The following is a 26,075-nucleotide window of genomic DNA, read 5'->3' on the forward strand; positions in this document are numbered from 1 at the left end:
CAGCAAAAACTAGATTTTCTGGGAATGTACATATCAAATGGGCAAATTCACAAAAGGATTATGCTGCTTTTGCAGCTATTTGTGGCTGCTAAAGCTGCACAAATAAACAAAAAACAAACGTGTGATGGTCAAAACACCCGCAAGGGGTGAAATGCAATCCTTATTGCGCTGTTGAGCAAAAAGCTTCTAGTGCTCCTTTGGTTTTTTGGTGGTGTTTAAAGGTAATATGCATTCATTTGGCACACAAGTGGCCACTTTGTATGCAAACAAGCCTCATTGCAAAAACCGTCCAATTCACAAAAGCCAGCACCAATAGCGTGCTGTTACAGTGATATGATTAGCATATTCAAAGAACTGGTGGTAATTGAAGCACAAATTGTGCTATCTTCTTCCACAGTCTGAAGGTGTGCATTTCAAACACAACACTACTGACAGTCTGGATATTAAATCCCAGATACTGTTTTTCTCTGTCACATTTACAGGAATGTTTTGAGGAGTGCCAACTAAATGGCAACTTGCACTCAGCTGCAAAACTTTATGGTTATGTTTGTGCTTGCACAATCTCTTCTGTGATGGGGCTAATAGCGGTGGCAAGTGATGCGCAATTCATGGTGCTATCAGCAGCTGTAATCCATTCTTTGTGAATTTGAATGAGTGTTTCTTTCTTACGTAAACATCTCGTTGTCCTCAATGGTGGCGAGCCAGAAGCTGTAGGAGTTGGCGTAGTAGTTGCAGGTTCCCCGACCGTGACACTCAATGAATGGAGCACTACGGAATTCCTCCAGGCAGGAACCAGGAGAGGCCAGAGCCTGGCCCGAACCCTCAGCACCAGCACTGGTGTGCTACACAAACACACAATAAAAACAGCTCATAAACCAAATTAAGTAGACTTTGAAGTGGGAAACTGTTAACTTGTGCATGTGTTAAAGTAAAACGGATTACTTTAGGGGGTTGTCTTCCACAGACACTGTAAGTGGGAGGGTTTTGGAGACGGGGCTGGGTATGTGGGGTTTGGAGTGGGATGGTTTGTAGGGGAAATGATCTGTGCTTGTATATACAACATGATGTAATTAAGTGTGCCCAATACTAGGAAATGTTACTGAATCATCATAACTTAGGTATAGTGTATGACGTATCTGATGTGTAAGGAGCAACTGAGTGGGTTGTCTGTTTGTCTTACCATGACAAAGGAGTAGCCAATCCACAGAGAGTCCCAGCCATGAGGGCATGGCGGGATCATGATGGTCTGACTGTGAATTGCTATCACCATGGCTGGGGCTTCACACACAGCACACCTGCCATGTACAAGAGAGGAGCACAGTGTGTGAGTATCATATAGACCTACAACAGAACAGTATGGATAGAAATGCTGACAAACCTGCTGATGAAGGGTTTGATGCTTTCACCAGTGATGGGTGCCATGCTCATGGGCATGGGCTCAGGGGAGGTGAGCCAGTAGGAGTAGTCATTGCGGGAGGCAAAGTTGCACACATTGTTGATGTTACAGAACAGGAAGGGCATGGGGCTGAACTTCCTTAGACAGCTGCCTGCCGTACCTAAAACACAAGAGTGGAGAGACATGTCATTTATCACACTAATCTTACCCTTTGATCATTCTTCCTCCTTTCGCCATCTCACTTCCTTTTATTAAACTTCTTTTTCCTTTTTCTTTCTCATATTTGGTTTCTCACCTAAGTCCTGTCCATGAGAGCGTTCGTTGCCTTGTACATAGAGCAAGGAGTAGCCATCATATATGAGTGAGGTTCCCTCGGGACACTGTGGAACCTCTACATTTTGACTGTGACGGGTTACCAGGAACCCGTGATCCATGGAGGAGGGACCCGGTGGACCAACTTGACCTGGAACACCGTCAGGTCCTGGGGGGCCAGGGTGTCCCCTGGGTCCTAAATAAAATGGAGTAATTCTTAAGTTATGACAGCGACAACACAGCAGTTCTTACTAACACCTTTCATCCTTGAGAGCCTCTTACCCACTGGCCCTGGCAGGCCAGGATCCCCTTTGGCTCCAGGCTGACCATGATATCCAGGAACGCCATCTTCACCTTTTGGCCCTTGAAGACCTGTCATGCCTGAGAGACAATCAAAAAAATTAACAAGAAGAAAAATGGATGTGGAGGACAGGTAAAGTGATTACACGAATTTAGGCAAAACATCACCCTGCTGTCCTTTCTGCCCGGGGAACCCAGATGGTCCCTGAGGTCCCTGTAAGCCTTGAATCCCTGGGAAGCCAATGTCTCCTTTGATGACAATGCTGGGGCCGGGAGGACCAGGGGGGCCTTCATTGCCTGAAATATACACTAACTTTAGACAATGTTTTCCAGTTGCTCATTCTGATTTTTAGCAGTTTATGGAGGTCAAGTTATGATATTACCAGAGAAATGAAGCACAGACAGAATTATATATTATCATGACCCTAGTAAGTGAGACAGAGATACTTTGGAATATTAACACACTGAAGGGTTTCCCTTCCTTTTTTTACCCTTTTCTCCAGGGAATCCTCTGTCTCCAACGTCTCCTTTGAATCCAATGTCCCCAACATTACCCCTAGTACCTGGAGTTTGTATTCAGAAATAGTGTATCTTAATAATGGGAATAACACACATCTTTCCTCTCATATTTCTGTAAAAAATACATTAAGTCTTTAATACATAAACACAAACATGCAGAATAATAAACTATCACACTGTATGTACTCACCTGGGAAGCCAGGGACACCCTGCAATCCCCTCTCTCCCTTCTGTCCATCAATACCTGGAAGGCCAGATTGCCCCTGTAATACACAAACACAAAAAATAGCATTAAAGCAGCACATGCATGAACATTAAATACTGTATGACATGTACAGTAAATAGCTTTAACAGCCAGTGTGTAGGATTTAGCGGCATCTAGTGGTGAGGTTGCAGACTGCAACCAGCTGAATTGCTCTAACCTCACCCCTCCCTTTCCAAGCATATAAAGAACCTACAGTGGTCTTGACTTAAATGTAAAAACGTGAAAGTCACTACTAGAGCCCGTCTTTGGTTTGTCTGCTCTAAGCTACTGTAGAAACATGGTGGTGCAACATGACAGGATCGGTGGAAGAGGACCCAGTCCCAGTGTAGATATGAACGTCTCATTCTAAGTTAATGAAATACAACGATTTTTAGTTTCAGGTGACCTTACACTAATGAAAACATTATTTTGTATATTATCTCTGCCAATACAGTACATCCCCGCCAAATCCTACACACTGGTATTTTAATTCATGAATAACAGCCCCATGACATACAGGAAGTCCAGGAACTCCAGGATCGCCCTTTTGTCCCGACTCTCCCTGGAAACCAGGAAGACCCTGGTCTCCTTTTTCTCCCTTTTGGCCGTCTCTGCCTGGCACACCAGAGGGTCCTGGTCCTCCTGGGGATCCTGTTCAATCAAGGGAAGAAGAATACTTAATGTGTGAGGCAACAGGTCCTCATAGATGAAACAAAGTTGGCCTGTCATGTATACGGCATACCTCCTTCTCCGGGTTGTCCTGTTTCTCCTCGCTCTCCTTTAGGGCCCTCAAGAGAGAGACCTGGGAGCCCCCTCTCTCCTGGCTCACCCTGGACTCCCTGTGCACCTGGAAGTCCCTTGTCACCTTTGATACCAGGGACACCTGGATGACCTGGAGTGCCAGGGAAGCCAGGACTACCTTTGTCACCTGGAGAAGGAAAGAGAAGGCCATATGATGAAGCTGTGTTTGGCTCCAATGACTGAGGGATTACATGAATCAGTGATGGAGGGGTTCTAACCTTTGTCACCAAGCACTCCAGGATGTCCAGGGAAACCACGGCCAGGTATACCTGCGGGGAAGAACAATTTAAAAAGTACATTACAGTCTTTGTAATGTTTGGATCGGTATTTGCTAATGGCTGGTGTTTGACTTTTCGAATGTGTGTGTAGTGACTGAGAGGGTTTGAGTGAAGGCATACACTGTGTAAAAGAAGTGGATGTAGCCACTGTGATGGCACCACTGGTTTGTGGACTACAACTGTGAAGCCTCAGGTTTGGCATACAGACCATCACCATCTTGTGTTTTGAAGGATTTGGATGGTAGGGTGGAGCCGGTAAGAATACGCATTGCTACATCTCTACCTTAACTGACAGGTTGTTGTGGTAATGAGTTGTCAGTCACAAGGTAGCCACGATCTAATGCATACCTTGCTTTATTGTTTATTTTACTCTAAATGGGACCTTTAATTTACAAAATGAACATCATGCTGTATTAAAGAAAACATAAAGACTTAGCAGTTGAAACCATAAACTCGTTAGGAAAATGTTTACTGAGGTAATATATCAAGTGAGAAGTAGGTTCATTTCGTCATAGTCTTCTATACAGGTGGACTTCATTTTGCAACCAGTGAAGTCGCCCCCTACTGGCCATTAGAAAGAATGCAAGTTTAAGGCATTTAGCACTGGCGTCACTTTTCAGACCCAAAGGCTATGACACCTTCTTCCACAGCCTGTGGGTGGATGTTAATTTAAGCGTTCCAAGCCAAGGTGACTGTGGAGAATCTATCAGGCTGAGAAGCTTGTTTGTATTGTGACACCTTATCAACAAAGTAAATTCTTGCTGTGTAGTCTCCTCCTAAGTTCTCTTACACTAACCTGGGTCTCCTCTCTCCCCTGAGGATCCAGGGATGCCATCCAATCCAGGATCTCCCTTTTCTCCTGGAACACCAGGAGGTCCTTGCAAGCCAGGTTCACCTGGAAGAGAACAAGTTTACCCTTTTAACAAACAAATGGATCTCACAAGGCTGTCTTAATGATGTGTAAAACTTTGAACAAATGAATGAAATGATTGCTGTGACAAGCTGATCAAGTAATCCTGTTGCTTACCAGGCCGACCGTCATGGCCAGATTCTCCTGTAGATCCCGGTAGCCCAGGGATACCCTTCTCGCCTGGTCTACCTGGCTGACCTGTACAACACCCACAAACACACACACCATAATAAAACTTTCATGGAATAACAACATGTATGATTAATATGTCTAGTGCTGTAGACATATTGGATGAATGCGACAACACAGCCTGAAATCTGACCTGAGTAGCCAATAGATCCTTTGTCTCCCTTGACTCCTTGCAGTCCTGGCTTGCCTGGCATACCTTCATGACCCCTAAAACCCTTCTCTCCTGGTACTCCTGGGAATCCTGGCTGGCCTTGCTGACCCTGTTAGAGTAGAGGGGTTGAGAAGAATGCTGAGTAAAGACAGACAGGTACTGATGATTGTTGAGAAGGAAACTGGATGTAAAACTGACATTAAAAAGCATTTTCCATTTCAATCTCTGTTGGGTGCCAATCTCTACATTTTTCCTGGACACCCAAGCCTTGCCAGTGCTCCAAATACCAATGTTCAGTGCACACAAAATAAGCAATCAAGTGTTTAGAGCCACAGCAGAAGTCTCTACAGATGCTATAAACATTATCATTGTATAGCCAGTGGATTACCTTTTCTCCTGGAGGTCCTGGGAGCCCAATACCTGGATCACCAGCTACTCCCTTGTCTCCTTTCTGTCCATCTGTGCCTCTGAATCCAGGATGCCCAGGTGTACCGATATCTCCTTTAGTACCCTTTGGACCAACCGGACCTGCAAAGATATTGACAAGAGTTGCATTTAACTTGCATTAAACAGAATGTTCATAATACATATCTGCACACACTCACTTGTTGGCATTTCCATAACACACATTTTGTTTGTTTGACATTTTATTTGCGTGATCTTACCTGGTATTCCCATCTCTCCTACATTGCCTTTCTGTCCAGGTGGTCCCATATGACCAGGGTCTCCAGGTAAACCAGGGTCTCCTTTCTCACCTGAGACACATTAGGGAGGTTGAAAAAAATATATTTTATTTTCCCTCCATTTTCACTAGGTGATGAAGCCAGTGCAGAATATTTACTAAATTAAGAGATATATTAAATTATCAGGACACATAGAGGCAATCACAACATGAAATCTACATGGTTTAAAAAAATTCAGTTGTTCCCCTTGTATTAATGTTTCATTCAGGAAGAAAACAGAGAAAATTCTGTGTTTAACAACAGCAAATATATATCAAAACATCAGTTTACATACTCTCAGACAACTCATGCAATATCATCTCTCAGTCTCAGTAACCCTGTAATACGCTCAGTACTTCCCAAACAGAAAGCCTTTTGCGACAGGCAACTGAACGCAAAAAGAGACCAATGATTAGAGTCATTTTGCCTCGCTGAACAAGGGAGCTGCTGGTCTACCACACCTCAATCAGTTAGTTAGTTAGTCTGTGTTATTTTGTGACTTTGGTGAATCCGAACGAACCCTGTAAAACATCAAAGTCACACAATAACACAAACTAACTTTTTAAGGCAGCAGTCGATCAGTAGCTTCTGTGTTAAGTGATGTAAAACAATGTTTTAGTCACTGAAATCTAGCTTTGAGGAAAGCATGGATAAGTTTCACTTATAGCTCAGCTCTGCCTGGGAAGTACTGAGCATACAAATGGATAAATGAGACTGGGATTATACTGCATGGATTGTGGGAGAGTGTGTAAGTGGGTGTTTTGATATAGTTTTGCTGTTGTGGACCACTATGACTCTAATTCTTCTTGGTTCACTATGGAGGCATGCAAGAAAGGCAACATTTTCTCCACAAATTTAACATAACATGGGGTGAGTAATTGATATACAATGGTTACGTGGTTACCTGGCTGTCCAGGTAATCCAGGCTCTCCATCTTTGCCTGGCATTCCAGGGTTACCAGGAAGTCCACGGTGGCCCTTCTCTCCAGTGACCCCAGGCATACCTGATAGGAAAATGGCATTAAAAACCACATTAATATATCTCACAAACTACGGGCCAATAGACAGTTACCAATAGACCTGTTTTTAGCAAATCGAGGAATATAATTTTATTGAACCAAAGGCCAGTATGTTGTTTTATACCCCTGTCTCCTGTGTCTCCCTTCTCCCCCTTCATGTGCTCCATGTCAACTATACTCATGTTCCCAGGAGGTCCCTGGAGACCTTGGTCTCCCCTTTCTCCTTTACGTCCAGGCTCTCCATTTTCACCTCTTGGTCCAGTAATACCAGGATCACCTGAGAGAGACAGTGGGAGAGAGAAATTATTATTGTTATTAATCAATGTAAAAAAAAAACAACTCGTAAAACATACACTTTATGGGTTGCATGAGAAAGCGCTATAAATAGTTTTCACAATTTGGTTCTCCTCACCTCTCAGTCCAGGAGATCCAGGTGTACCAGGTGGTCCAGGAAATCCTGGTACTCCTGGTGTCCCTATGACCCCCATTTCACCTTTAGGACCTGGTAAACAAACACACACAGTGAGATTACTGAAAATGTAAAAAAGAAAAAGAAAAAAGAAAAAATTCAATTGAATAAGTTCCTTCCTCATCTCAAATTGAATGGTAGGTTGAATATTCAGCCTTAGACAGAAGTACCTCAACTGCAAAAAGGATGACGATGGTTTAAAACAGGCATTATGTGATTAAATCATGATAATGTAGATTTCTATAATCAAACAGCAATGATAATCACCACTCTGTTGCTCTGACGTTCTCTTTTTAATAGAAATACTCTTCTCACTCACAAGTCAAACCTAATTCCAATACACATTTCCGCTGTTCTCTCATTTGGGACTAAGCTACTACCAACAACTCCTTAACACTTCCTGCACAGGTGTGTCATATTAAAAGCCTTCCAGTAACGCAAAGGGTATAATTCCTACCTTACATGGAAGCCTTTTAATGTGAAACATGCATAGGAAGTGTGTTTCAATGACAATTTCTTATCACTGAACAAGAGAATTGCAAAACAGATCCATTGAAATCACCTTATTTGACAAGGGTATTGTATTGTATGAATTGATGCTGTAGAAATTTACATTATGTTGATAGGTTAAGGTTTTAGCTTTATATTTTTGTGCAAGTGCAACGAAGCAAGAAGAATTACAAAAAACACCCACACACCAGTCATACTCACCTTGGTTTCCAATCAGTCCATCCCTGCCTGGTAGGCCTGCCGGCCCTGGCAGTCCTTTAGGACCTGGCGTTCCCGGGAACCCGGGGGTTCCCTTCTCTCCCTTAGGCCCTGGCATGTCCAGACCAGGAGCACCTGGGTAGCCCTTTTCTCCCTTTGCTCCTTCCCTACCTGTTAAACATGCACACATATAAATACATTTGTAGTGACTTCCACAACACCAGGTCATGGCTTTATTTTATTCAAGTGTCCATGCAAGCCATTATCAGTCTTATTATTTACACCTGTGTTTTTTGTCTAGTGATATGTCTAAAGGTCCATGTATTTGGATACTGAGTTTGTGCTCACCGTATGGTCCAGGCTCTCCAGCTGGTCCTTGTGGTCCGGGAGCTCCAGGTGAACCTTTTCCTGGAGGACCTGGTGAGCCACTCAATCCAGGAGGTCCTGGGGGTCCCACTTCACCTAATTTTGAAGACCAAAGAAAAACAACGTTGTACTTGCTACAGATGATGGGCCTTTTAACTCTGTGACATGAACTAAATCAAACCAAGCTTCACACCAGAGTCGTGTGAGGTGTCTTGCAGTACCTTTGATTCCCTGAGGTCCTGGAGGTCCTGTTGAGCCTTCTCGTCCAGGAACACCAGGTAGTCCAACTGTACCCTTTTCTCCTTGGAAGCCAGTAATTCCTGGGAGGCCCTGCGAACCTTTTGGGCCTGGAAGACCCCGTCCTGGTTCACCCTGAAGAATATAGTAAAAGGCACAGATTTGCATTTCCACTCTTGCAATCCTGATTTTACGTGAGATTCAAATCTCCCAGGTTATAATGTTTTCAGAACAGATATTAGCAGTGTGCTGATTGTTGGATTACAATGCCATTGTATAACAAAAGAGCTGTGTGACTAATGCACTCTAAAGTACTCGTCTAATGTTCTCTAATGTGCCCGAAACTAAGTCCCCCTCAATACATATTTGAATACAGCATCCAAAAAAAGAAACATCCTCCACACCAAAACTTTATAAAGATGCACAGAACACTTGTCTTCCACCATCAAAACCAGGGTGCTCCAGGTCGCTTGTTGAATCACTTCCTCAGTGTGTGGCAGCATACACCTACCTATCTATCTATATGTAAAATTATTTATTTAAATATGGAGAACAATACACACTTTTTGTCCAGGTACACCAGGTTGTCCAGTGAAGCCATCCTGTCCAGGTCTTCCTGGCTCTCCTGGTAATCCAGGAGCTCCTGGAATTCCACTGAGTCCTAGACACAAGGACAAAACATTTCCCCTGAGTTTTGTTCTGTTCATGCACATGCACTGTATTAGTTTAAGTTAAGTATCCATCAAATGTCTGTGATGCATTCATGGAAAGGAGGGATGGATTAGCTTACCTTTAGGACCAGTTGGACCTGGGAGTCCAATTCCAGGAAGTCCGTGTTCACCCTTTTGTCCAGGGAAACCTGGCAACCCTGGATCTCCTTGTGGGCCTCTGTCACCTGCAGCCAAAACATGTTGCATGGTAAACAGGACCAATGTCTATCAATCTTCACATACAGTAGATATAAATCTTCACAAGATGTTTGTTGTGTTATTTTTGGTCATGACATGCTAATACCCTGCTCTACCTCAATTTCAACGTTATTTTATTGATCAAAGATGCAATTAAGTTCATTTACTGATCTTAAAGAGACTAATTTCAAATCAGTACTTATGTTGCTCACCTTGAATTCCAGGCAAGCCATTTTCTCCACGTGGCCCAGGTATTCCCTGAGGTCCAGGAGTCATCACACCTTTACCTGGCTCACCTTTTGTACCTGGTGGTTGCAATGTCAGTTTAATTACACTTCTCTGACTGACTGTATGAGTGCATCTCATCACAGTGTCTGTGGGTCTCAGTCTTTGCACATGTCATGCCTACCAGGTGGTCCAGGAGCTCCAGGGATGCCTGGTCTCCCCTGGCTGCCCTTTTCTCCACTTTCTCCTGGTCGACCGAAGCCTGGTAGGCCAGGTGGACCCCTCTCTCCTGGTGGCCCAAGAGGACCAGGGTCTCCAGATGGCCCACGCTCACCCTTGATGCCCTCTTTGGCCTGAAAGCATTCAGAGAAAGGGGATGTAAAATCTACTCTGATTTAAGATTGACAAAAAAATCCTCAACTAAATTAAAAACTAGTGGAGTTCATGTGGTCCTGATATCCTGATCCTCATCAAACAAAGCACACACACTTACTGGTTCTCCTTTAAGGCCAGGTACTCCAGGGATGCCATCTCTCCCTGGCAATCCATCCTGCCCTGGCTGCCCTGGTGAACCAGAGAGACCAGGCAGACCTTTTTCCCCCTTCAGACCAGGAACTGCAAAAATGTCCCCTGGTTCACCAATAGCACCAGGTGCTCCAATCAACCCAGGAACACCTTGAGAACCCTGCACACAGATATGAATAAAATGTATTGTTGCTCCATTTCCTAAATGAAACTGTGAAAACATTCAGCTCTGATCTTGTCCCAACTGTTTCATTACATATTATTCTACTCACAGGTCTTCCAGGTTGTCCAGGAAGGCCAGTTCCACCCTTTTCTCCCTTAGCTCCTACAAGCCCAGGAGGTCCTGCCGGGTGAAAATGGACAATGGTACATAGCTCATTCAGCAGTAAGTGTCAATACAAAAGCAACAACTGTGGCCAGAAGTACTCCAGAGGCCAAAGAAATACTTAGATATTTAGCTTTTAGTCCCACTGCTCGTGTGGACAGACACTACTGTTTCATTTAAATATGACCACTGTTTACTCACCTCGTTCTCCTTTAGGACCCTCGGGGCCAGGTAATCCAGGTGGGCCGCTACCTTCACACTGAACACAGGTATCACCTCTGTCACCTGAAAGAAGGCACAGAAACATCAATTTAAAAAAAAAAAAGGGATTAATGTAAACGCCCTTAACTTGTAGTCTTGCTGCAGTATTGGTGCAAGTGAAACATGTGCCCACAAAGGTATCACGATACCTTAAAGACAGAAACATAGTGTTTTAATAGATAGATTCACTCATGACTCCTATTAAAGAGCATTCATTTTCAATATTCTTACCTTTCTGTCCCAATTCCCCTTGTAACCCTGGAGGTCCAGGTGGGCCAGGAGCTCCTTTCTGGATGTTACATTCATTAGGATCAACTGTGCGGCCACGTCATAGTGCACACACAACACATGCAGCCAACACACACACAGAAACACACATTAGGTTACTAAAACATTTACAGATACACACTTTATGTAGCTGTCCCTTGTTGTCAATTACTGAAATGATTGATATTCAAAGATAAGACATACTCGGTTGTCCAGGTGGTCCAGGTGGTCCAGGGTCTCCAGGTTGTCCTGGAGGTCCAACGAGAGACTCTCCTTCTATTCCCCTCTCTCCTCTCTCACCTATGTCTCCCTTCTCACCCTTCTCTCCACGAGGCCCTTCAGTGTGCCGGCCTGGAGTACGAGACAAGAAAGTCAGTTAGTGAGTTATTCAGGTTAGCATGTGTCTGTCTGTCTGACTGGCTGCCTTAATGCCTGTTACACTGTGTTGGGTTAATTTACCTGGTGGACCTGCCTCTCCTTGGGGACCAGGGAAACCTGAGGATTAAGAAGACATCAAAAAGGTAAGAAAAAATATATAATGGGAACTGCTGTTTATGTGTGTGCATGTGTCCATAAATGAACATTTGGTGGTATTCTATTGCTTCACTTTACCTTTGTCTCCTTGTAATCCAGGGAAACCACGAGGACCAGGAGGACCAGGAGCGCCACTACCCTAAAATTATATAATTACAAATATAAAAGATGCATGTCCATTTTTTAAAATTAGGTTTTACACACTGATCTACCTAAACTCAGATTAGTTAACTGCTGAGCTCTTTACCTGTCTTTGCTCCTTCTAATGCAGACCATTCCTGCAGTACTGAAGCCAAGCATTTGTATTTAAATAACTGTGCGGAAAACACATACACTTGGGTAGGATTAAACCCCTCTGCACCTCACAGACTATAATAGATTTTGCCAGTATCTCTAATCCAACTTTCATAAAGTATTGGGTCCTGCAAGAGACAGACTGACAAAATGGTAAAAATCAAAGTTTTGTTCATTTTAGTCAAACCATACAGTTTGGTTCGGATCGAGGTCGGAACACGTTCTCATCACAAACAAACCACACCAGAGTTCATTTGTAACTGGAATGAGACCACTGGTCCAGTTGTCTTGGTGCACACCCGAGTATGATTGCTGTGTTCACACCTGCCCAAAAGAACCACACTTTAACCAACCAACCAACCAACTTTTAACAAACTTGAGTTCGATTGCACCAAACCAAACCGGACAGGTGTGAGAGCACCTTAGGTCCCTCATATAGGTCAAGCTCCTTTAATTCTACATCCTACATTCCCCCTTAGCACATTAGCAAAGAAAGACGGTGACTATTATTTATGTTACATTTATTTTAACATTAAATTAAGTAGTTGTATACCATTTGAGGCTGTTTGCACTTGAAACAAATGGAATAGCGAAAAAATCGCGTTTAGCTAGCAACAGGCTAAAACATTATAAGGTTATAATGAGTTATATTTAAACGTTAGCTCAGAATATACTGACTGACCATGCAGTTCAAGAATATTATTGTTCCTTTAATGCACTATGTTGTATATGTCGTTGAAGTGAATGGTCAAGACGTGAGGTTCCTAACACTTGCATTGAGACCAGTGAGCTTTTCCCCGATTTTGGTGTCATCTTCACTAACAATACTCCAATATATATTACATTATATTGTAGTCCTTACTGTCATCTTATCTCTGATATTTCAGAACTATTATTCCATAAATTTGCTGTTATTTCCTTTGGAATACATCTCACTGATGTAACTGAAAACGCCACATTGACATGCTGGCTGCGAAAACTTAACAGGCGTGACAACAGTAACTAAGGGGGGCAGGCCTTAGCAAAGAGTCAACTTATTATTTTTGTTCTAAAAACTTAAATATATTTGGTCTAAAATTCATACTATATATACAGTATCTCACATAAGTGAGTACACCCCTCCCATTTTTGCAAATATTTCATTATATCTTGTCATGGGACAACACTATAGAAATGACACTTTGATATAACTTAAAGTAGTCAGTGTACAGCTTGTATAGTAGTATAGATTTACCTTCCTCTGAAAATTACTCAAAACACAGCCATCAACATCTAAACAGCTGGCAACATAAGTGAGTACACCCCACAGTGAACATGTCCAAATTGTGCCTAAAGTGTCAATATTTTGTGTGCCAGCCATTATTATCTAGCACTGTCTTAACCCTTTTGGGCATGGAATTCACCAGAGCTCACAGGTTGCTTCAGGAATCCTCTCCCACTCCTCCATGATGACATCATGGAGCAGATGTATGTGAAGACACGTTGTGCTCCTCCACCTTCAGCTTGAGGATGCCCCACAGGTGCACAGGTGAGTTTAGGGCTGGATACATACTTGGCCAGTCCATCACCTTCATCTTCAGCTTCCTCAGCAAGGCAGTTGTCATCTTCTAGGTGTGTTTTGGGTCATTATCATGTTGGAAAACTGCATTGCAGCTCAGTTTCTGAAGAGGGGCGATCATGCTCTGCTTGGAATTCATGTTTCCCTAAATAAACCGAGGTGGCAGCAGCACTCATGCAGCCCCAAACCATGATGTTGCCACCACTACACTTGACTGTAGGCAAGGGACAGTTGTCTTGGTGCTCTTTCAGCATGTGTGGCACCTTGGTGAAGAGCACCAAGACAACTGTCCCTTGCTTACAGTCAAGTGTAGTGGTGGCAACATCATGATTTGGGGCTGCATGAGTGCTGCCGGCTCTGGGGAGCTCGGTTTATTTAGGGAAACATGAATTCCAAGCAGAGCATGATCGCCCCTCTTCAGAAACTGAGCTGCAATGCAGTTTTCCAACATGATAATGACCCAAAACACACCTAGAAGATGACAACTGCCTTGCTGAGGAAGCTGAAGATGAAGGTGATGGACTGGCCAAGTATGTATCCAGCCCTAAACTCACCTGTGCACCTGTGGGGCATCCTCAAGCTGAAGATGGAGGAGCACAACGTGTCTTCACATACATCTGCTCCATGATGTCATCATGGAGGAGTGGGAGAGGATTCCTGAAGCAACCTGTGAGCTCTGGTGAATTCCATGCCCAAAAGGGTTAAGGCAGTGCTAAATAATAAAGACTGGCACACAAAATATTGACACTTTAGGCACAATTTGGACATGTTCACTGTGGGGTGTACTCACTTATGTTGCCAGCTGTTTAGATGTTGATGGCTGTGTTTTGAGTAATTTTCAGAGGAAGGTAAATCTGTACTACTATACAAGCTGTACACTGACTACTTTAAGTTATATCAAAGTGTCATTTCTATAGTGTTGTCCCATGAAAAGATATAATGAAATATTTGCAAAAATGGGAGGGGTGTACTCACTTATATGAGATACTGTACTACATGTGATTTGTATGTAACTGTAGATTTTCTGCTGAAAGGTAACTTCAGTGCAAACTTTGTTAAACTCCCATATTGTCCAGATACAAGATCAAAAACATGACCTTGGTGTCCTGGATAGAAACTTCAGGCCTAACTTAAATGATAAAATTATGATGAATTGATTTTCTCAGCTAGTTATAGAAGACATATGACCGTTTCAGTTTCATTACCCCTTTAACATAACTCTATCTGAATGAATATGTGGTGACATCTGCTGGCAGTAATTATAATTCATCCTCTTTGCAGCTGATGGGAAAGAGAGTGAGTGAATAAGGGAGAAAAAGGAGGGCGGAGAGAGATCACTTACATAACCTGGTGGTCCTCTTTCTCCCTTTTCACCCTGAAACAAGACAAAGAGTTTAGTTGGTCTGACAACAACACCTCAGAGATCATGTAAGTTTTAGATTAAAGCTTTGAATATAATGTGGAGTAAATAAAAGTTGCATTAGTTACCTGCGAACCAGGATATCCAGAGCCTCCGGGGAAGCCTTTTTCTCCCTGTATGAAAGTATGCATACTGTAGCTATAAATAATTCATAATTTAAAACCAAAGAGCAGTCAGGCAGTACAGTACAGTAGGTGGATAATACGGTAAACTATTGTTACCTTCAATCCATGCTCTCCATCCTTGCCAGGTTTACCCTAAAATTATAGAGACGGTGTTGTTATGATTTGATGATACAGTGATTGCTACAAAGAACTGAATCTGTAGAAGCTTTAAATGTGTTCACAAAGAAACTTAGGTGAAACAAGTTTGTAATTTTTTTTTTAAATGACACAATATAAAAAATATATTTTCCATGTTTCCTAAACCCTTTGAGGAATCTGCATAAAAATCATACAGTGACATCTAATCCTGAGCATCCTTCTTTATCTATTATATCATGATACAATCCAGTGTATTTTTGCCACTTACTCTTGGTCCGGGTGGGCCGGGATCACCTTTGATACCATTTTGATATGGGGCGCAAACACCCTGCAAAGGAAATCAGGCGTCTCAAAAAACTAGAAAGTTGAGCTAAAAGATAACAAACAGCCTGTGTGCACAGAAAGGAACTCATACACCTCAACATTAAAGAGCAAATTACTAACCTGGTCTCCTTTGTCTCCTGGAAGTCCTCTTTCACCCTTTAAAAAAACACAAAACAAACATATTCAGGAACTAAGTTTAGCCCTTGTGAACTATTTAAAACCAAAAATAGTACAATTCTGCTTCAAAGAGCTGAGTGAGTACCTGAGGTCCAGGTACGTGCACTGTGGTATGACCTCCTCCCACTCCCTGGTAGGGAGGTCCAGGAGGGCCGGGTGGGCCACGAAATCCTCGGTCACCCTGCAGGGAGACAGCAATGATTACAATAACAGCTGAAACTACAGACATATCTTAACAAGAACAACACATTCAAAATTAGACACAAACTTTCAGTGAATCAAAAAGCAAATCATCAAGGGAAAACTAAGTATCTCAAAATTCAGTGATTTTTTTTTTTCAGGTGAACTGATGAATCAAATGTTCCTTAATGGGTTGAGAAAATTCGCATACCTTTAAGCTAAATCAGAGGTGATCAAAGATTTGGTGACTGAGTGTCAATTGAGAGAGCCAGCATATGATTGAGGGCTGCACAGGAAAAGGCTAATAAGCTAATAGCACTAGCTGTGATGTCAGAACGTAATTACCGTGCCACTAGCTGTCATGCAACCAGTCGTTTTTACAGGTTGTCATCCCTAATTGGACAGACACCTTTTAGGAGGGCACAGTTTGATGCAGTCTCCAAGTAGTGTAATAAATTTAAATGATTGAAAGGCAAAGTTTTGAAATGGGTCGCAAATGATTAAAATAAAATGCATGCATTTAATGTCATGTTCAAAGGCTGCACAAATTGTTTTCAAAGGCCGTCATTGACCCACTGGCCGCACTTTGAGCAACAATGAGCTGAACAAACCATTTAAAAGATCCATTGGATAATATGGAAACTGCTTCGTCATAAATCTGAAAAGAGGGACGTGAAAATATGCCCCTTTGTCAAACTTATTTTTATGATAAGTATTGTACAACACGTGTAGCAGGAGGAGCTACCACAGTATCACTTTCCATTACAGCTCAGTAATTACGAGGAAATAACAGAATAATATCATGGTTACAAACACAATTTCTCAAAGTAGAAACTGGCTAATATCATGATAATTGCAGTGAGAATATATTTGTGCCATGAGAGTTTCATTTATGTTATAAAATAATAGACATAATACGACAAACAACTGGCTAACCTCAAAATAACCAGGTTACTGTTAAAATTAATTAGAGTAATGATCCAACTAGGACCAAAATGTCCATTTTAATAAATATACAGGCTGCAGTCAGTATGCAAGTGTTACTCTTTTCTTTGATGTTCCTTACTAACAGCCTTGCATCTACTTGTGAGTGTATAACTATCTTTCTAATATCAGTGTAATGCAAATGCAATCACGAGACAATTCTAGGAAATTGCAAAACTAATGCTGAGATTCATACTCTTTTGTTTTTAGATGGTATCATCAAATCATGCAATCATTTCATACATGAAAATAAACATGTTAAGAAAGTTATTACCCCATTATCACAGTTTTATTACTGAACTCAAAAGTGCTCCCACTGCCTCTACAGTGATAGCATCATATACGAAATGTAGCTGTTTTGCAGACAACATATAAATAAACAAAAATCCTCACCTTATCTCCCTTCTCACTCACAAAGGCCAGCTTGTCACCCTGCAGGGAAGTAAAAAAAAAAAAAGTTACTACTACATCTCCACTGGTTGATGAAGTTAGAGAATTTTGTTTTACAGTTGTAAAATCTTTATATATGACGAGTCTTACCTTCTCTCCAGGAGGGCCAGGTGGGCCAGGTTCACCCTGTCAAACAATTAATTCAATTGGTTAAACAAGCTGATTATACCAGTACTGTATCTCACTAATAAACAAATCATCCAACAGCATCTGCCAGGTTTAAAATGCTGCTAATCCGTGCTCTTTCCTGTACAGTTTGGTGTCATATTAAAGTTAGCATGGGTTTTTTTTCCACATAATAACATTGACCGGTGAAAGAACAGTGCCCACCAAGATGGCTTTAGGATTCAGTCATACATGTCTGAGCCTAGGTGGGACCCAGACTCAGACTCAGACTCAAAAGGACCACAAGTTCATTAATTTGGAGAGAATATTCTTGGGAAAATCAAATTCATTTCTTTTTAATCCCTGTTATCTTAGTGAAGTACTCTAGGGAGAGGTAGAAGCCAACCATACTCACATATTCTATTCCTGTCCAGTTTGGCAGCAATATTGGACAGAAATAAGGGAAGTGATTGACAGAATTTTTCTATACTTGGCCGAATACCACAGCTACTATCTCAACAAAATGAATTTTTAGAATAGTCGCACTAACAGATAACAAAAAACTGGTTGAAATCAGAGGCACCATAACTAAGCAAAGGGAAGGATACAATTAACAAGATCTACAAAATGGAGATTATAAACCACAGCTGTGGGAATCTAGCTAAACTGTTTGATGCAAGATGGAAGAGAATACAGAAAATGGGTATTATTCAAAAGTAATAAAGTCAGGGGAAAATGAGGAGAGAAGGAAGAGGATTTTACTATTATTTTGTTTGTTTGTTTGTTTGTTTTGCTTGTTTTTGTTATTTGAGATGTTGGGGTCATGGGGTGGGGTGGGAATAACGTACAGTAACCCAGCTGCAGTAAGAGACTATAATTTTGACCAAAAAAAGGACTCAGATGAGGAGTCTGTTGTGCACCAAAATCAGCGACTAACAGATATATCAGAATGGTAAGTGTAGTTAGCAGCTCTTATGTGTTTATGTTGTTTATTAGCTTGTTAGCTTGTAGACTAACTGCAGCGTTAGTGGTTGTATCACACTTGGCACAGATACAAGTCAGTATAGTTTAAGTCGGCTATTTTAGTGGACATAAACATAAGAAAACACATTTCTGAGTGGAGAGGGACTTTAATGATAATCACATGTCTCTGTATAACCAATATTCCATAGCTCATAAAGTTTATCACTGACTCTTTAGGACGATAAACAGTCCATCACTGCAGGAGAGACTAACTCACTTTGAGTCCTGCGTAGCCTCGAGGTCCTGGAGGTCCAGTAGGTCCAGGAGATCCAACTGGTCCCTGTGAGAGCAAATATTTGAATTCACATGGAAACTCAGATTACATTGTTTCAATTGATCTCTTTTTCTTTTGACACACAAACACACACAACCTACAGGTAATCCAGGTGTGCCAGGGAATCCTCTGTCTCCTTTCAGGGGAACAATCCCGATCACACCACCAGGGTCACCCTGTAGGAGACAAGACAAAAATAAATGTGAAGAAGGGGTATACTTGTACTGTTTGACAAACTCGTTCACATGTAAAATGTTAATGCTTTATATATTTCAGCTGACCTTCATTCCGGGAATTCCTGGGATGCCCTGAGAGGAGAGGACAGTGGTTACATATTCATACATGTCCTGGCAGCATGAACTCTGTCTCTTAGAAACTACATATGTGTAAAATTGTTTTAATGATTTTGTTGTCGTGACAATATGATCGCTGGAAAACATTTCTTTAAGTTAATGAAACACTACATATATGTACCACAGTGGAGTCACAAGGAGGTGGTTGGGCTAAAATTCTGAGTTCACATCCAGAATCCTGTCTATGACTAGGTTTAGGCCAGTGGTTCCCAACTGGTCCAGCCACGGGGTCCAGATTTCTCCTGAGTCATTAGTTCTAGGTCCCAAATTTGAATATATTCAGCATCATACTTGCGTTTGGTCATGTCATTGAGCAAGTTTGCTGTGTCTGTTATGTAGCTGTCCATTAGCCTCTCCCTCCACAATAGAAAACAGCACTTCAAAATAAAAGCTCTGTGCTGAAATTTATTTATTTATTTTTTTTACAAACTATGTGTGGGTCATTTAAAATGGCAACATAAGCACTTTGGCTTTGGTTAGAGAAAGGTCATGATTTTGGCTGAACTTTAATAAATAAAGGCAATAATAAAAATATAATGCTGAAGTCAGTGGATGCTGTATTGCAAGACTGTCTGTTGTGGAGGAAAACAAATGAAACACGTTGTCAGTAAACAGTTATTATCTGACTTGCCAGATAAGTTAAGTCACAACATTTCCTCCTTATGTTAATAGAAAACATAATTCGCTCGGCTTTATGGTTACCTGTTCTCTTTGTGGTGCAGGGACATTTAACTAATTTAATTTTCACATTTTCCAAAGGAGACTACAACAAAAGGCAACCTATATAATAAGATTCATACACTGTAATGAACTTCATGCAGGGTAAAAATATTGTTTTTCCTGGGAACCATTCCTTTTAATGCACATGTAATGTGTGTATAGAAAAATATAAATGTGAATGTATATTAATATGTAAATACTTGGTCTAATATTACAATAATGGAGCATCATCAGGTAATTAGAGCAAAATTTAGCCCCAAAATGGCGGTTACTTACCAAATGAAATTACAGAAAAACATATATTTTATTTATTGCATTACCAGGAGCTGTCGTGTTCATGTTTGTCAATGTTTTAGCCTAGTCCAGTTATTTTGTAACGTGTTATATGTGACCTTTAGGGAGAATAGCTGCTGCAATGCAGTGGCTAATGGAGAACCTCAAAAAAGGTATTTGCTATTTTAAATGCTTGTAATTTCCAGGAGACAGGGCTGCTTTAAGATACTGCTTAGTTAACATATTAATATGGCATGTATCAGTGTAGGGGTTATGATGTTTTAACTCTAGATATATGGTTCTATATGAGCTGAGGAGAGCTGCTCCAAGCCAACTGGGCCATTTCCAAAAAGAAAAGAGTTATGTGTTGGTCAGTGGGGTGGTATTTGATTATCATCAGTCACAGTTCTTACAGGAGGTCCTTGAAGACCAGGAAAACCAGGAGTGCCATCCCTTCCTCTGTCTCCCTGAAACACACAGACAACACAGTCAGAAGGCACAAACAAATCTCCCTCGAAACACAGTAGAACGTTTTAGAAGTGGCTTACTTTAGTCCCGTTGCATCCTGGGATGCCTGGCAAACCTTGTGGGCCATCGTTTCCATTGATGCCCTAAGAGGAGGAATGCACAAATAGACAATCTGAGACAATTTACACGAGGACAAAGTCTCTGCTGCTTCCTGACCACTCTGTCTTAAACTCCAAAAATAAAATACAGCCTGAGAAGTAACAACACAATCTAAAGCCTTGTTATTTAGAGGATATTACTTTTAAGAGTGTGATTGCATGTTAGACACATTCTTATTGTGATGGGGTGAATTTACTGGATTGTTGCAGGATGTGAGGCAGATCAAAGGAACTTACTGGTAGGCCTGGGTTTCCTGGGAAACCTGGCAGACCAGGAGGACCCTGCAAGATCACAACAATGTCAGCGTTACTGTCTCATGACAACACCACAACATAAGCAATCATTTTCCTTCTCATAATCATACAATAGACTATTGTATGTCATATTTGTGATGGTTACTTACCCGCACTCCTTTTATTCCAGGAGCCCCAGGTTCACCGACTGCTCCCTGGGAGAAACCAAAGACATCAGGATTATCATAACGGAGATGAATGTGTTTTTATGGCTATATCATCTGCTCACAATGTCACATGTGTAGACTGGAGGACAAAGATTAGGTCAGGTTAGGTTTTCTGTGGTTATGAACTTTATTGTGTGTATGTGTGTGTACTGACCGTGGGGCCGATAGGTCCTGGAGGCCCTTCAGGTCCCTGCATCCCTGGAAATCCCATATTACCTTGTAGACCAGGAAATCCACGCTCACCCTTTGAAGCACAGACAGTCATGTTAATGATACAAAGATAAAATAAATATTTATATATATGCTTTTTTCATAACAGGTATCAAAGAAATGTATGATTTCCTAAATGTGTTAGAGTTTGACACCCAAAGCAAATGTAATAGGTCACAATGCCATTCAATACTTACTCAATGTCTAAGACTGACTACTAGATGCTGAAAGTGTGTCTGTTGTTGTGGTGACATTGCTAATTTTCTAACATTCAAATAATGTATAATTCAATGGATTGTAGCACTGATTGAGATATTTTTCGGGCCATTAGATGCATTTAAAAATGTGCATTTCACCCATTCCTATCAGGTTGGGATCATTTTACACCACTGCTAAACTGTCATTAAAAAGGTATACATGTGGTACATGTGGGTCCATCCAGTGCCAAAACAGCCAATCATAAACACATTTCTATTTACTTAAAGAACCACTGTGTGGGATTTAGTGGCATCTAGTGGTGAGATTACAGATTGCAACCAACTCAGTACCCCTTTTCTCACCCCTCCCATTCCAAACCAGTGATGGTGGCCTTCAGGTAATGTAAGAAAAAAAAAAAAAACCTGAAGGGCCCTCTCTAGACCCAGTGTTTGGTCTGTCCACTTTGGGCTAGTGTAGAAACATAGCAATGCAACATAGGGGGCTCTTTGGAAGAGGACCTGCTGCTGCTGATAATATACCAAAGATCATATTTATTTATATTTTATACAATTTCTGCCGATAGATGCCCCTTAATCCTACGTATTGGACCTTTAATTGCATTTTACTTGATAAATAAGAAACATAGAATATTGCACATAATGCTGTTCATGCACAATATTAATACTGGTAACAACAAATCCTCCTCTGCAGTGACCCAAAACTGACTGCATGTTGTTTCCACTATCTACCACTAGATGGCAGCATTGCTATGTGAAGGAGAGCCATGCTCCAGTAAGCTTCACAATCCTCTCTGAGCTGCCAAACATGAAAGAGTGATGTGTAACATGTTGAAACTGTTTGGATCAATTACCATTCCCTGACCACAACACATCTGACTCCCATCAGTCAGTAGAAACACAGCTTTTTAAACTATGGGAATTATCAATAGCGTTACTATGGCAACTCTTGTTATACATTGTAAGGAAGTGATATCATTGGAAACAAGGATCACATGAGATTTTAGGGAAGGCTGTTTCAAAACACAGAAGTGCTTTGAATCCACAGCGGATTGGCTGGGCTCCATCGAACACAGTCAGTACATCTGTTGTTGTCGGGGGGGAGCTGAATGTTTGGCTACTGTTGCTGTAAGAATGAGCCATAAAAGGCCAGACTGTTGCACTAAGAGGACAGATAACACCCTGCAGTCATCTGATATAACTGAGCCAATAATACGCATGTACTCTCAAACAGCAGGGGTTGCAGTGAAAAATAAATGAACTAATGCAGCGGTTCCTGACTTTCTTTGGTAGTGACAAAGAAAACCAAAGCAGTGTTGTGAACCCTCGTTACAGGTTTCACGTGTCTACTGGATGTGACCAGTTAAACCAAAGACTGTGGACATGGACTCCCGGTCATGATTCCTTTAGTGTTCATTGTCCAGGAGGTTTTTACCAGGAGTCGTATCATCTGCAGAGGTCGCTTCCTCTCCAAAACAAATAGATCAAGTGATTAAAACCAGTAAAACCACTGAAAAAAAGCAGGTTCACCTTAAAAATCAGTGTTTATCCACTGCTGTTTGGCTTGTTGAAAACTGGCCACTAGCCCAGCACCTGCTAATATGTGCCCACATCTTTTCTCTTCTTTTAAGATCCAGGGGCCAGTTACACGAAATACCTTAAGTTAAGATATTCTTTCAAGTCCTGGTTAGGGTTTCTTCAAAGTAAAATCAGTTGCACAAAACACCCTTGAGTTTTGAGTCACTTAAGTATTTATGCTTTTCTCCTTGTCTTTGTCTTACCCTTAAGAAATCCCTTAACTGTTGCACAAAAGACCTTAGCAACCAAAGCAAGGTAAAAAAAAACAACTTAAGGTACCTCTGACTCTATCTTAACTAAAACATGACCGAGTTTATGGTGATAAAGGAAAAAAACTAATACAACCTGAGAAGAGTGTTCTGCAACCAGGAGAACCCCAAAAATACGCTTTTGATTTTACACTTTGGATTTGAATGAATTACAATCGGTTTTTTTTTGTTTGCTGGTATTTGGGGATCAAATTTACTTTGTAGTTTGTGCTTTCTATGATTGCACTCCCCCAGAAGTATAATCTTTTTCTCGTCTTCTTTTCTTGTGCCATTTTTTCACTAACTATAAGGTAACTTTGTGGGACGATAACAGGCATAACAAGCCTGAGTCCAAGCAAACAGTCTCCATGGTAACTTTTACTGCTGTAAAATCTCTTTCAACGCAGCAAATGAGTTAATGTTTTTCCCTAACTAAGGAAACCTTTCAAGGAATGCTGTACCACTACGGAGAAATTAAACCTTAAGTGTCATACTTAAGGAGAAAACTTAAGGTGCTTTGTGCAAGTGGTCCCAGACAGGAGGTTTTTACAAGGAGGCAAATTATATTAAAAATCTCCAATGTTTTTCTCCAATGCTGCTCATAACAGAGGGGCTACTAACAATTGTAACTGAGGCAAAAATGGGAATGGCCCTATCTACGTAGAGTCAGTGTTTGGTTTGCTCGTTCCTGCCTACTGTGGAAACATGCAGTACAATATGGCGGGCTCCATGGACAAAGACCTGCTCCCTATGTAGATATAAGCAACTCATTCTAAGGTGACAAAATCACTACAATTCTTATTTTCAGGTGATTAAACACTAAAGAAAACATACTTCTTATATTGCACTTATGCCAATATATACCCCTAAATCCTACACGCTGGACCTTTAAAGTCTACAAACGTCTGCCATAATTCACTGTCAATAAGGTAACATTTTTTTGTGTGGCTGAAATATGTGCTTTTTCCTGGTACTTATCTCATAGAAGTCTGACTGAATAAGATATATGAGGCTTTGGCTACAAATGCAATACTTCATAGTAGGATGAATTTATTATTGGTTATAGTATTTTATAGTGATTTGTTACAATAAGAATAATACACAATATTATCATCTTTAACTGCAATAACAAAGAACAACTGTCTAGTATCTTTAGAGAAAAAAAAATTAGTAACAGGAAAACTACCTTTGCCCAAGTCAGTGAAAACCAGCTTTTCATGTTTCAGGTCAGTGATTAACACTCATGCTAGTGCTGACAACTCAAAGGCTCATGGCCAGTTCATGACTGGTGTCCCCACATCTACATCTGCATCTGAGAGCCTCGCTCCACCTGATGGGAATAAGGCCTTCAGCCCAGCTGTGTGTCTGGACATGCTCTAATTCAAACTGATCTTTGTTCCTCTGCTGGTCTATGCTCCGTGACTGAGCCCCATCCACTGCTTTTCCACCCAGGCCCAGGCAGCTCCAGTATGTCCCACTGAGCTGACCCCAGTAGTCAGAACATAGGATGCACCATCATGTCTGCTTCGGTCTGCTATAAACTTAAAAAGCACTTTGCATTAACTGAAAACTAACATGACAGCCTGATATAAAGTGAAATTCTTACCTTTGCTCCTTTCACACCGCTGCAGTCACATTTTCCACACGATGTCCCGCAGCCCTGAGGAGAAAAAGAAACATAAAAATTAATGGTGCATTGATTGTAAGAACAAAACATGTAAAAAGAACATGGGTTTGTGCTTGACAAAAAAGGAAAATAAACATGGAGAGCAGAGCAAAAATGAAGATACTGTTTGCCAGTTGGACAATATCAACAGACATCTGCTGAGGGTCAGTTCATGTCATCCATCAGATGTGTATAGTGTTCATTCTTTTACAACATGTCAGTGTCCTAGATGTCCCACTGAAACTGTAAATCACCGCAGTGAGCAGCCAGACAAACTTTTGCAATGTTTACACGCAAGCCTGTTGTTCTATCTCATAGATGAGCATTAATAAATCAAAACTGTAATTTCATAAACAAAGTAGCATGTCCTCAGTTGAATCTTGAATATGATAGATTTTTTGGCCACTTGGGGGTAGCGGAAACAAGCTGTTATGCTTCTCCCCACCTGGTGAATCTAAATCTGATATTCATCTGTCCTTTAGCTCAGCCTGTTTTCATTCGCTTTATATACGTATACGAACAAAAAGTAATACACCACATTCAGAGTAGAACCCACACCATCACGAAGGCTGCAATCCTGTGACCAATATGCTCACGGGAGTAAATAAGGAAGTAGAATAAAGAACCTAAAGTCCGTGTAAGGGGGGGTTATGGTGGTGGATGGGTCAACAAACACAGGACTTTCCCCCAGGAGACTAGAGTTTGGACCCATGTGAAATCAAGGGAACTTTGAGTTGTTTTAAAGTACGTTATCACCATGTTTCTTTATCTAAACCTTACTAACTTCAATTTACTTTGAGTACGTAACATAACTCATGAGGCACTAATGTGTAATATGTCATACAAACCAATGTATGTGTGTTTTTGTGAGATATATAATACGAATTAATGTATGAGGATACGATGTTCAGCTTCCTCTGTACAGTTAGTTTTTAGACCTCTTTGCAGAAAACAGCTGCTAAGCACTAAGAGTGAACCAAAACAGCTAAGCTGCCAACTGTAAAACCA

General features: G+C 41.3%; 1 protein-coding gene across 1 annotated transcript in view; it reads right to left on the reverse strand.

Annotated features, from left to right (window-relative positions):
- col4a1 (collagen, type IV, alpha 1) overlaps nt 1-26,075 on the reverse strand; it is a 55,377-nt gene that overhangs the window by 3,323 nt on the left and 25,979 nt on the right. Inside the window, exons 2-51 of the mRNA XM_033617253.2 lie at nt 25,008-25,061; nt 21,305-21,394; nt 21,094-21,138; nt 20,927-20,971; nt 20,612-20,674; nt 20,477-20,530; nt 18,999-19,025; nt 18,819-18,893; nt 18,661-18,723; nt 17,406-17,441; nt 17,259-17,297; nt 15,787-15,882; nt 15,645-15,680; nt 15,469-15,528; nt 15,159-15,194; nt 15,006-15,050; nt 14,860-14,892; nt 11,744-11,804; nt 11,591-11,626; nt 11,336-11,482; nt 11,096-11,179; nt 10,805-10,888; nt 10,551-10,621; nt 10,247-10,438; nt 9,938-10,106; nt 9,741-9,833; nt 9,411-9,515; nt 9,184-9,281; nt 8,605-8,755; nt 8,366-8,479; nt 8,021-8,188; nt 7,253-7,342; nt 6,965-7,117; nt 6,727-6,825; nt 5,766-5,855; nt 5,489-5,628; nt 5,083-5,209; nt 4,878-4,958; nt 4,647-4,745; nt 3,791-3,841; nt 3,514-3,699; nt 3,289-3,422; nt 2,718-2,790; nt 2,500-2,571; nt 2,177-2,305; nt 1,991-2,089; nt 1,692-1,904; nt 1,379-1,556; nt 1,181-1,295; nt 670-842 (exon numbers count right to left, since the gene is read on the reverse strand). Of these exons, the coding sequence (XP_033473144.1) occupies nt 670-842; nt 1,181-1,295; nt 1,379-1,556; nt 1,692-1,904; nt 1,991-2,089; nt 2,177-2,305; nt 2,500-2,571; nt 2,718-2,790; nt 3,289-3,422; nt 3,514-3,699; nt 3,791-3,841; nt 4,647-4,745; nt 4,878-4,958; nt 5,083-5,209; nt 5,489-5,628; nt 5,766-5,855; nt 6,727-6,825; nt 6,965-7,117; nt 7,253-7,342; nt 8,021-8,188; nt 8,366-8,479; nt 8,605-8,755; nt 9,184-9,281; nt 9,411-9,515; nt 9,741-9,833; nt 9,938-10,106; nt 10,247-10,438; nt 10,551-10,621; nt 10,805-10,888; nt 11,096-11,179; nt 11,336-11,482; nt 11,591-11,626; nt 11,744-11,804; nt 14,860-14,892; nt 15,006-15,050; nt 15,159-15,194; nt 15,469-15,528; nt 15,645-15,680; nt 15,787-15,882; nt 17,259-17,297; nt 17,406-17,441; nt 18,661-18,723; nt 18,819-18,893; nt 18,999-19,025; nt 20,477-20,530; nt 20,612-20,674; nt 20,927-20,971; nt 21,094-21,138; nt 21,305-21,394; nt 25,008-25,061 (4,772 nt within the window). The remainder of the gene's footprint in view (nt 1-669; nt 843-1,180; nt 1,296-1,378; nt 1,557-1,691; nt 1,905-1,990; nt 2,090-2,176; nt 2,306-2,499; nt 2,572-2,717; nt 2,791-3,288; nt 3,423-3,513; nt 3,700-3,790; nt 3,842-4,646; nt 4,746-4,877; nt 4,959-5,082; nt 5,210-5,488; nt 5,629-5,765; nt 5,856-6,726; nt 6,826-6,964; nt 7,118-7,252; nt 7,343-8,020; nt 8,189-8,365; nt 8,480-8,604; nt 8,756-9,183; nt 9,282-9,410; nt 9,516-9,740; nt 9,834-9,937; nt 10,107-10,246; nt 10,439-10,550; nt 10,622-10,804; nt 10,889-11,095; nt 11,180-11,335; nt 11,483-11,590; nt 11,627-11,743; nt 11,805-14,859; nt 14,893-15,005; nt 15,051-15,158; nt 15,195-15,468; nt 15,529-15,644; nt 15,681-15,786; nt 15,883-17,258; nt 17,298-17,405; nt 17,442-18,660; nt 18,724-18,818; nt 18,894-18,998; nt 19,026-20,476; nt 20,531-20,611; nt 20,675-20,926; nt 20,972-21,093; nt 21,139-21,304; nt 21,395-25,007; nt 25,062-26,075) is intronic.

Source organism: Epinephelus lanceolatus, chromosome 14, assembly GCF_041903045.1.
Source record: "Epinephelus lanceolatus isolate andai-2023 chromosome 14, ASM4190304v1, whole genome shotgun sequence".
NCBI lineage: Eukaryota > Metazoa > Chordata > Actinopteri > Perciformes > Serranidae > Epinephelus > Epinephelus lanceolatus.